Source organism: Coregonus lavaretus, assembly GCF_964263955.1.
Source record: "Coregonus lavaretus genome assembly, chromosome: 24".
NCBI classification, from domain to species: Eukaryota; Metazoa; Chordata; class Actinopteri; order Salmoniformes; family Salmonidae; genus Coregonus; species Coregonus lavaretus.
Genome location: NC_140011.1, coordinates 4,528,005 through 4,540,533, shown reverse-complemented (window position 1 = coordinate 4,540,533; position 12,529 = coordinate 4,528,005). Strand labels below are relative to the sequence as shown.

Genomic DNA, 12,529 nt, shown 5'->3' with positions numbered 1-12,529 from the left:
GTTGCCATACCAAGCGGTGATGCAGCCAGTCAAGATGCTTTCAATGGTGCAGCTGTAGAACTTTTTGAGGATCTGAGGCCCATGCCAAATCTTTTCAGCCTCCTGAGGGGGAAGAGGCGTTGGCATGCTCTCTTCTGTGTGTGTGGACCATGACTGACCCTTAGTGGTGTGGACACCGACGATCTTGAAGCTCTCGACCCGCTCCACTACAGCACCGTCGATGTGAGTGGAGGCATGCTCGGACCTCTGCTTCCTGTATTCCATGATCAGCTCCTTTGTCTTGCTGACGTTGAGGGAGAGGTGGTTGTTCTGGCACTACACTGCCAGGTCTCTGACCTCCTCCCTATAGGCGGTCTCATCATCGTCGCTGATCAGGCCTACTACCGTCATGTTGTCGGCAAACTTAATGATGGTGTTGGAGTCTTGCGTGGCCACTAGGGTTGAATATTTTCCCGATATTTTACAAATGTTCCATCCCGAGAATAAATCACTTTTCTCCCAGGTAACCCAGCACTTCCCACCAAAACCGGAAGTGTCATTCAAAAGCATATAAATATGTCTGGATTTGATTAGAACTTTGATCAGCATGCCATTTCTAACCTGATGCTACCTGAGCCTGATGAGCCATATATTTTATGAGACATTTTACATTTACATTTTAGTCATTTAGCAGACGCTCTTATCCAGAGCGACTTACAGTTAGTTAGTGCATACATATTCATACTGGCCCCCTGTGGGAATCGAACCCACAACCCTGACATTGCAAACGCCATGCTCTACCAACTGAGCTACACGAGACCTACATTATCGACATTTAATGAGCCCAAGCCCAAAAAAGCCCAAATGATTGTGTCGTTATCCAATACATATATGATATAGGCTACTACACATTACGCACGACAGAAAAACCATTCATTCATCCTCATTTACTACCTTTTTAAAAAACATAGCTGATATGGCTGACTTGCTTAAACAAATGTGGTTTCTACTGACAATTGAGATGTACAAACTATGGCATAAGGGGTCGACGAGCGAATAAGAGGCAATCCGTAATTTCGATTAAGACAATGAGCGAGCTAGGACAGACATAGTCAATATAACTATTTGTTCAGCACTTTTGAAATGTACAGCGACAGAATTCAGAACATGGGCCGTTCATACAGTATTCTCCCTGTACACCAAGTCAGAACCGTAGGATAAATAAAGGGGGCATATAATCAGACAATGAAAGCTCTTACAATATTCGCTGATTACATTTCTCTAAAACAGTCTATAGGCTACGTGTGCACCACCAAGTCAAAACAGTAGGCGAAATTATCAGGGAAAAAGGGACCAAATTATTAGGGTGAGGCACATGGGCTACTAACAGCTTACTACACCACATACACTTAGTATTACTTTCTTAGCTACAGTATACATATCTCCCTGGCATATTACATCATTTATGCAGCAGCATACAATACATTTATGGACTCACCTTGTCGTGCTGTGCTCACTTGAACAGGAAGGTGGTGCGGCGGTCCTTTGTGGGCAAATTTTGTCATCAAACTTTGTCATTAAAGTCTGGCATTCTCTGGATTTATGGTGCTTTCAAGTAGGGGTGGGCGGTATACCGGTATGAACGTGAATACCGGTATGACGTTGTGCCATGATATGGATTTTGCCATATCGTGCATATCATGATTAATGAATGTATGAAATAAGCCATTTTTGTTTTGTTCAAAATTTCTGTCGAGTGATACAGCCTAGTGGGTTAGTTCAAATTGTTTATTTGACTAAAAACAGCCTTTTTTAGCAAAGAAAAAAACTAGAAGCATGGACGTTACACGCAATCTGCCTGTCAATCAAAGTCAACAAACAAGCATGCGCAACAGCAGAGTAAGCGAACATTTAGTGAAGTAAACTCCTTTCGTTAGCAAAAGTGTCCTAAAATCAAGCGCAAAAGTGTAACCAAGCATTGAGGATGACTGAAGACAAGGAAAATAACGCTATTTAGGTTGATTTGCAGGACAACGAAGAATTGGTTCGAAAAAAGGGGGTCTCCTCTGTCGTTTGGAACTGGTTTGGCTTTAAGATATCCGACCTCGACCAACAAACAGTACTGTGTAAGTTGTGTCGAAGCATTGTGCTAGCCAAAGGTGGAAACACCAGCAATTTTTTTCACCACCTGAAAACCCTGCATGTGCGCGAATATAAGAATCTACCAGAATGCGAGCAACAAACCCCCGGAGCAAGTCCCAAGACATCCTCAAGCCAGACCTGCACTCAGCTATCACTCAAGGCATCATTCGTTAGTGGTACTCCCTATGACAAGAAGAGCAAGAAGTGGAATGAGTGCAATTACGTATCACATAGCGAAAGACATGGAACCAATTCAAACTGTGGAGAAAGACTGTTTCAGAAAGTTGATTCGAACTCTAGACCCAAGATACGAGATCCCGAGCTGTAAATACTTCAGCAAAACATGTCTGCCAGAACTCTACACAGAATGTCGGGACAGAGTTGCCAACGAAATCCGTAACACAGCATCTTCTATACCACTGCCGACTTATGGTCAAGCCAGACCACAGAGCCATACATTAGCCTCATGATTCATTACATTGACGACAACTGGAAGCTGCAAAGACAATGCCTTCAGACATCTTATTTCCCAGACGACCACACCGGATAAATAATTGCAGCTGGGCTGAGGGAGGCACTTTCATTCTGGGGCTTGAAAGAGTTGCGTCAAGTATGTACAGTTGAAGTCGGAGGTTTACATACACCTTAGCCAAATACATTTAAACTCAGTTTTTCACAATTCCTGATATTTAATGCTAGTAAAAATTCCCTGTCTTAGGTCAGTTAGGATCACCACTTTATTTTAAGAATGTGAAATGTCAGAATAATAGTAGAGAATTATTTCTTTCAGCTTTTATTTCTTTCATCACATTCCCAGTGAGTCAGAAGTTTACATACACTCAATTAGTATTTGGTAGAATTGCCTTTAAATTATTTAACTTGGGTCAAACGTTTTGGGTAACCTTCCACAAGCTTCACACAATAAGTTGGGTGAATTTTAACCCATTCCTCCTGACAGAGCTGGTGTAACTGAGTCAGTTTTGTAGGCCTCCTTGCTCGCACACGCTTTTTCAGTTCTGCCCACACATTTTCTATAGGATTGAGGTTAGGCCTTTGTGATGGCCACTCCAATACCTTGACTTTGTTGTCCTTAAGCCATTTTGCCACAACTTTGGAAGTATGCTTGGGGTCATTGTCCATTTAGAAGACCCATTTGCGACCAAGCTTTAACTTCCTGACTGATGTCTTGAGATGTTGCTTCAATATATCCACATAATTTTCCTTCCTCATGATGCCATCTATTTTGTGAAGTGCACCAGTCCATCCTGCAGCAAAGCACCCCCACAGCATGATGCTGCTACCCCCATGCTTCACGGTTGGGATGGTGTTCTTCGGCTTGCAAGCATACCCCTTTTTCCTCCAAACATAACGATGGTCATTATGGCCAAACAGTTCTATTCATCAGACCAGAGGACATTTCTCCAAAAAGTATGATCTTTGTCCCCATGTGCAGTTGCAAACCGTAGTCTGGCTTTTTGTATGGTGGTTTTGGAGCAGTGGCTTCTTCCTTGCTGAGCAGCCTTTCAGGTTATGTCGATATAGGACTCGTTTTACTGTGGATGTAGATACTTTTGTACCTGTTTCCTCCATCATCTTCACAAGGTCCTTTGCTGTTGTTCTGGGATTGATTTGCACTTTTTGCACCAAAGTACGTTAATCTCTAGGAGACAGAACGCGTCTCCTTCCTGAGCGGTATGACGGCTGCGTGGTCCCATGGTGTTTATACTTGCGTACTATTGTTTGCACAGATGAACGTGGTACCTTCAGGCGTTTGGAAATTGCTCCCAAGGATGAACCAGACTTGTGGAGGTCTACAATTTTTTTCTGAGGTCTTGGCTGATTTCTTTTGATTTTACCATGATGTCAAGCAAAGAGACACTGAGTTTGAAGGTAGGCCTTGAAATGCATCCACAGGTACACCCCCAATTGACTCAAATGATGTCAATTAGCCCATCAGAAGCTTCTAAAGCCATGACATCATTTTCTGGAATTTTCCAAGCTGTTTAAATGCACAGTCAACTTAGTGTATGTAAACCTCTGACCCACTGGAATTGTGATGCAGTGAATTATAAGTGAAATAATCTGTCTGTAAACAATTGTTGGAAAAAGTAGATGTCCTAACCGACTTGCCAAAACTCTAGTTTGTTAACAAGAAATTTGTGGAGTGGTTGAAAAACTAGTTAAAATGACTCCAACCTAAGTGTATATAAACTTCCGACTTCAACTGTACCATTTTCTTTCTAAATTATATACTGTCTATACATACCACATATTTATATTCTGACACATGCTCACTTTAATTAATAGATCTACTCTGGATTGTTAATTTGACTGGCATTTCTTGATTTATTGTTTAGATTATTTGTGTATTGGTATTGTATTGCGTGGCATTCAACTGCACTGTTGGAGCTATAACATAAGCATTTCGCTGCACCTGCTATAACATCAGCAAATCTGTGTACACGACCAATACACTTTGATTTGATTTGGATTAGGTTCTGCCTGTTCCTTGGACATTTCAAAATGGATTGACAATTTTACGTAGCCCATTGCATGATTGCACATGAATTACCTTTTAACCCACGACATGACACATCTGTTTGGTGAGTAGGCTTGCGATAGTGTTCTTCCCTGTAACTGGTTTTTCAATGGCATCTAAAAGCAAAAGTGGTTTATTATATATTACATTATTAGGTTGAACTATATATAGCCTTTAGGCACATGGGATTCAGTTCCTTGTGCTTGACTAGCCTACAGAAAGCAATATCAAATTGATGTGGATGTGTCTGCTGCTTATGTTGTAGACTGCTGTCTACCTAATCTTGCATGATTTATGTTATTTTGTTACTGTCCGACTATTTTAAAGAACAAGGTGTAGCCTAGGCCTAATTATTTCTACATGGTTCTGACTTGACCTGCTCGTTGCACATTTCCTTGTATCAATCTGTGAGCTCAATAATCTGGGTACAGCTATATAGCCTACTTAATGATGATTGACGACCATTCAAACATTAATGCATTTATGATGCCAGCTACTTTTGAAGTTATTAGCCCTAACTGTAAATCCAAATAATATGAGAGGCCCCTTCTGTATTTAGTTTAATTGCATTTTGTTCACTGAACCTCTTTTGTAGCCTGATATTGCCAACTACTTTAATTATTTTTTAATTGGCAAGATTAGCAAACTTAGGCATGACATGCCAGCAACAAACGCTGACACTACACATCCAAGTATATCTGACCAAATTATGAAAGATAAGCATTGTAATTTTGAATTCCATAAAGTGAGTGTGGGAGAGGTGAAGAAATGATTGTCTATCAACAATGACAAGCCACCGGGGTCTGACAACTTGGATGGAAAATTACTGAGGATAATAGCGGACGATATTGCCACTCCTATTTGCCATATTTTCAATTTAAGCCAACTAGAAAGTGTGTGTCCCCAGGCTGGGAGGGAAGCAAAAGTCATTCCACTACCTAAGAATAGTAAAGCCCCCTTTACTGGCTCAAATAGCCGACCAATCAGCCTGTTACCAACCCTTTGTAAACTTTTGGAAAAAATTGTGTTTGACCAGATACAATGCTATTTTACAGTAAACAAATTGACAACAAACTTTCAGCATGCTTATAGGGAAGGACATTCAACAAGCACAGCACTTTCACAAATGACTGATGATTGGCTGAGAGAAATTGATGGTAAAAAGATTGTGGGGGTTGTTTTGTTAGACTTCAGTGCGGCTTTTGACATTATCGATCATAGTCTGCTGCTGGAAAAACGTATGTGTTATGGCTTTACACCCCTTGCTATATTGTGGATAAAGAGTTACCTGTCTAAAAGAACACAAAGGGTTTTCTTTAATGGAAGCCTCTCCAACATAATCCAGGTAGAATCAGGAATTCCCTAGGGCAGCTGTCTAGGCCCCTTACTTTTTTCAATCTTTACTAATGACATGCCTGTGGCTTTGAGTAAAGCCAATGTGTCTATGTATGCGGATGACTCAACACTATACATGTCAGCTACTACAGCGACTGAAATGACTGCAACACTTAACAAAGAGCTGCAGTTAGTTTCAGAGTGGGTGGCAAGGAATAAGTTAGTCCTAAATATTTCTAAAACTAAAAGCATTGTATTTGGGTCATCATTCACTAAACCCTAAACCTCAACTAAATCTTGTCATAAATAATGTGGAGATTGAGCAAGTTGAGGTGACTAAACTGCTTGGAGTAACCCTGGATTGTAAACTGTCATGGTCAAAACATATTGATACAACAGTAGCTAAGATGGGGAGAAGTCTGTCCATAATAAAGCGCTACTCTACCTTCTTAACAGCACTATCAACAAGGCAGGTCCTACAGGCCCTAGTTTTGTCGCACCTGGTCAGGTTCCACAAATAGGAACTTAGGAAAATTGCAATTGGCTCAGAACAGGGCAGCACGGCTTGGATGTACACAGAGAGCTAATATTAATAAGATGCATGTCAATCTCTCCTGGCTCAAAGTGTAGGAGAGATTGACTTCATCACTTCTTGTATTTATGAGAGGTATTGACATGTTGAATACACGAGCTGTCTGTTTGAACTACTGGCGCACAGCTCGGACACCCATGCATACCCCACAAGACACGCCACTAGAGGTCTCTTCACAGTCCAGAACAGACTATGGGAGGTGCACAGTACTACATACTGTAGAGCCATGACTACATGGAACTCAATTCCACATCAAGTAACTGATGCAAGCAGTAAAATTAGATTTAAAAAAAAGAAAAAAATACACCTTATGGAACAGCAGGTACTGTGAAGCAAAACAAACATAGGCAGAGACACATGCATACACAGACATGATAACATATGCACTATATACGCCTTGGCAGCAGCTAATGGGGATTCATAATAAATACAAATACAAATGTATGCAATTTTGTCTTAACAATAGCCTCATTTACTTTCTTTGAATGGTACTTAGTTGCATATACCTCTGTTCACAGGGATGGCCTCAGAAGACCCACAACTATGGCCTGAAGAAGAGGGGCAGGTTTGGCCATACTCAGGACACGCTGAAGGAACGATCGCGCCCGTCAGGAAGTGTCTATCCAGAGACTATGCTTCCCGGGAATGGAACAGAGTTGGTCTGGAACCGGCCTCGCTGCGGTGTTCCAGACTATCCTACTCAGAAGCAAGGTGTCATCTCGGACTACCACATGCGGAAGGGGGAAACCTTTGGAGGAAAGCAGCGTCAGAAGCGATTCGTTCTCTTTGGGGGGCGCTGGGACAAGACTGACCTCACCTACAAGTAAGGGTCTTCTTCTTTAGTCGCTCTAGAAACCCATGCATAGCTTTTTCAATGGGGTCTGCTTTTTAAAAATGTTTTCTGGGGAACTTTTTATACGTGGCACGCACACTCAAGATGTCACTGATGTCTTAGTAGTTTAGCCAGCATGCACAGAGATACAAAGTCAACCCCTGTCAAGGTAGACTGGTTCACTCCTACAGTACACTGGCTGACAAAGGCCGCTACAGGGGGGTATTTTCTTCTGAATGAAAGGTGGGGGATGGGGAAATATGTATCACGCTGGTCCCCACCCTAACCTCTTTTATACGCTCAAAATCAATAATTATTTGGGTTAGACCGCCCAGGTTACAGCTACTGTGAGGAGAGAGGAGCCTTTACACTTAAAGGTCCAATGCAGCCATTTTATCTCAATATCAAATCATTTCTGGGTAACAATTCAGTACGTTATTGTGATTGTTTTCAAAAATAGCTTCTTAGCAAAGGGCAATTTCTCAAGCAAGAATCTTGCTAGGACTGTCTGGGAGTGCTCAGAGTGGGGAGGAGAAAACTAGCTGTTATTGGCAGAGAGGTTTGGAACTCTAAAGGCCAAAACGCTGAAATTTCAGTCGGTCTTTTACATATACATACATATACGTCATTTAGCAGACGCTCTTATCCAGAGCGACTTACATGAGCAATTAGGGTTAAGTGCCTTGCTCAAGGGCACATCGGCAGATTTTTCACCTAGTCGGCTCGGGGATTAGAACCAGCGACCTTTCGATAACTGGCACAACGCTCTTAACCACTAAGCTACCTGCCGCCCCGCAAACAGCTCTTACACTAAAAGGGCATTATCATTTTTCCCACATCAATCTACACACAATATCCCATAATGACAAAGTGAAAACAGGTTTTTAGACATTTTTGCTAATTTATAGTAAAAAAACAGAAATACCTTATTTACATAAGTACTTAGACCCTTTGCTATGAGACTCGAAATTGAGCTCAGGTGCATCCTGTTTCCATTGATCATCCTTGAAATGTTTCTACAACTTGATTGGAGTCCACCTGTGGTACATTTAATTGATTGGACATGATTTGGAAAGGCCCACACCTGTCTATATAAGGTCCTACAGTTGACAGTGCATGTCATAGCAAAAACCAAGCCATGGGGTCGAAGGAATTGTCCATAGAGCTCCAAGACAGGATTGTGTCGAGGCACAGATCTGGGCAAGGGTATCAAAAAAGATCTGCAGCATTGAAGGTCCCCAAGAACACAGTGGCCTCCATCATTCTTAAATGGAAGAATTTTGGAACCACCAAGACTCTTCCTAGAGCTGGCCGCCCGGCCAAACTGAGCAATCGGGGGAGAAGGACCTTGGTCAAGGAGGTGACCAAGAACCCGATGGTCACTCTGACAGAGCTCCAGAGTTCCTTTGTGGAGATGGGAGAACCTTCCAGAAGGACAACCATCTCTGCAGCACTCCACCAATCAGGCCTTTATGGTAGTGGCCAGACGGAAGCCACTCCTCAGTAAAAGGCACGACAGCCCGCTTGGAGTTTGCCAAAATGGCACCTAAAGGACTCTCGGACCATGAGAAACAAGATTCTCTGGCCTGAATGCCAAGCGTCATGTCTGGAGGAAACCAGGCACCGCTCATCACCTGGCCAATACCATCCCTACGGTGAAGCATGGTGGTGGCAGCATCATGCTGTGGGAATGTTTTACAGCAACAGTGACTGGGAGACTAGTCAGGATCGAGGGAAAGATGAGAGATCCTTGATGAAAACCTACTCCAGGACCTCAGACTGGGGTGAAGGTTCACCTTCCAACAGGACAATGACCCTAAGCACACAGTCAAGACAACGCAGCGGAGGCTTCGGGACAAGTCTCTGAATGTCCTTGAGTGGCCCAGCCAGAGCCCGGACTTGAACCCAACCGAACATCTCTGGAGATACCTGAAAATAGCTGTGCAGCAACGCTCCCCATCCAACTTGACAGAGCTTGAGAGGATCTGCAGATAAGAATGGGAGAGACTCCCCAAATACAGGTGTGCCAAGCTTGTAGCGTCATGAGGCTGTAATCGCTGCCAAAGGTGCTTCAACAAAGTACTGAGTAAAGGGTCTGAATACTTTTTTTAAAAGTATACATTTGCAAAAATGTCTATAAACCTGTTTTTGCTTTGTCATTATGAGGTACTGTGTGTAGATTGATGAGGGGGAAAAAACAATTTAATCAATTTTAGAATAATGCTGTAACGTAACAAAATGTGGAAAAAGTGAAGGGGTCTGAATACTTTCCGAATGCACTGTATATAAAACACAGGAAAATCCATTTTTTTTACTGTACTGGGCCTTTAAGCCAAAACAAAAGACATTTCAGTGATGGATAATTGACTTTGTTGTAGACTTGCAACTGCTGTCTAAAGCTCTGCTCAACATGCATACATTTTACGTATGGGTTGTCCCGGGAATCAAACTCACTACCCTTGCGTTACAAGCGTCATGCTCTACCAAATGAGCTACAAAGGACCTCAAAGAATAGGGTGCCCAGTCTATGTGTATTCAGTGTTTAGCTGTGTTTATGTTTATGATGCAATTTCAAACCAGACGTAACAGAAAACTAAGAGGCACTACTTCAATTTAGTTTGGTACTTCTTTGCCTTTGAAGCATCTTTTGATTGACACGGTGAACCCTGTGCCTTCAGGGTTGTTTGGACTCCTCCTTGTGGTTTGACTGCCTCGCCTTCTCCATTACAGTTAAAAGACAGGCCTAGCCGGACATTGGGCACCCTCTTACTCCGTCATTTGGAGTCTGGGGGTCATGACCTGAAAAAACACAGCCATTTACAAGAGAGTCGGAGCACTCAAGCATGTCACAGCAGAGCAGCCCACATGGTTCCCGACATCTGCACATACAGCTCAGCAGGGAGGTGGCTGGAGAGGGGAAAGGTCAAGCTAATAGTTACTTCCAGGACAGTGTTATCAGAGCAGAGCCAAGAAGAATACGTCTTTATTGTCGCGGAAAGCAATTTCCTTTTCAACACTACAGTAAGTGTCACTCTTGAGAAAAAATCTAGACAATGTAAAAACAAAGAAGAAAGAAATAATGGTGCAGAATAAATGAATTCTGTTGTAGGAATAGCGAGCTTATGTTTTCATGTGAAAAATGGCATATGTATTGATCAAACGTAAAAATGCTGTGTATAATCAACCACCCTTCCCCAAACACCAAAATATTGCCTCATTAGTCATCATTACTCATGTTCCCTTTCAGGTAACCACTTAAGTATCCCTAAATATAGCTTAATGGTCATTTTTCTGATTGTCAACAGGCACAGAACCTCCCGTGCCCTTTACTCCCTCTCACACACAATAATTTCTGCACACACAGCTGAGTGGCCTCTTTTCACAGTAAGGGTGTGTATTGTACTCTGCTGGCTGATCACATTTTTACCTCAGGAGACACACAACATCACAGAGCGGGACCTACATATTTTGCCCCTCGAGCCAGCAATCAGAACTGTTGTTCCCACTCTGGTTCCACTCCTGTGTTGACGTTGTTGTAATAATAACGGACTGGAGGAGCACAGTTAGAAAGATATGGCATATAGAAGCAAACCGGATGGACATCATGAAAATGATCGGAGAGGTTGAGAGTAGAAGAAGTTCAGGAGAAAGAACAAACAAAATGTAATTACTGTAAAATTGACTGTGTCCATAAAATGTAGATAGTGGGTATGTGCTGGAAGTAGAGGCCTAGGCGTTGTTGTTAAAGAGTTTACTCCAAGTGGTCCTCTGTAGCTCAGGGTAGTGGGTTCGATCCCCGGGACCACCCATACGTAAAAATTTATGCGCACATGACTGTAAGTCGCTTTGGATAAAAGCATCTGCTAAATGGCATATTATATTATAAGTGGGGAAAGGGTGGCAGGGTTGGAAAGTAATAAAGGGGAATATATATATATTTTTAAAGGATATGTATGTATGTGTATGTATGTGTATATGTGTGTGTGTGTATATATATATATATATATATATATATATATATATATATATATATATAGATATATATATATATATTACAGTGAGGGAAAAAAGTATTTGCCCACTGACAAAGAAATTATCAGTCTATCATTTTAATGGTAGGTTTATTTAAACAGTGAGAGCCAGAATAACAACAAAAAAATCCAGAAAAACGCATGTATAAAATGTTATAAATTGATTTGCATTTTAATGAGGGAAATAAGTATTTAACCCCCTCTTAATCAGAAAGATTTCTGGCTCCCAGGTGTCTTTTATACAGGTAACGAGCTGAGATTAGGAGCACACTCTTAAAGGGAGTGCTCCTAATCTCAGTTTGTTATCTGTATAAAAGACACCTGTCCACAGAAGCAATCAATCAATCAGATTCCAAACTCTCCACCATGGCCAAGACCAAAGAGCTCTCCAAGGATGTCAGGGACAAGATTGTAGACCTACACAAGGCTGGAATGGGCTACAAGACCATCGACCAGTAGCTTGGTGAGAAGGTGACAACAGTTGGTGCGATTATTCGCAAATGGAAGAAACACAAAAGACCTGTCAATCTCCCTCGGCCTGGGGCTCCATGCAAGATCTCACCTCGTGGAGTTGCAATGATCATGAGAACAGTGCAGAATCAGCCCAGAACTACATGGGAGGATCTTGTCAATGATCTCAAAGCAGCTGGGACCATAGTCACCAAGAAAACAATTGGTAACACGCTACGCCGTGAAGGACTGAAATCCTGCAGCGCCCACAAGGTCCCCCTGCTCAAGAAAGCACATATACAGGCCCGTCTGAAGATTGCCAATGAACATCTAAATGATTCAGAGGAGAACTGGGTGAAAGTGTTGTGGTCAGATGAGACCAAAATCGAGCTCTTTGGCATCAACTCAACTCGCTGTGTTTGGAGGAGGAGGAATGCTGCCTATGACCCCAAGAACACCATCCCCACCGTCAAACATGGAGGTGGAAACATTATGCTTTGGGGGTGTTTTTCTGCTAAGGGGATAGGACAACTTCACCGCATCAAAGGGACGATGGACGGGGTTATGTACCGTCAAATCTTGGGTGAGAACCTCCTTCCCTCAGCGAGGGCATTGAAAATGGGTCGTGG

At 42.3% G+C, this 12,529-nt stretch overlaps 1 protein-coding gene across 1 annotated transcript in view; it reads left to right on the top strand.

Annotated features, from left to right (window-relative positions):
• Positions 1–12,529, top strand: part of LOC311099748 (stromelysin-3-like) — a gene marked incomplete at both ends in the record, with an annotated part of 57,978 nt that overhangs the window by 24,873 nt on the left and 20,576 nt on the right. Inside the window, one exon of the mRNA XM_084140488.1 lies at positions 7,106–7,410. Within this exon, the coding sequence (XP_083996614.1) occupies positions 7,106–7,410 (305 nt within the window). The remainder of the gene's footprint in view (positions 1–7,105; positions 7,411–12,529) is intronic.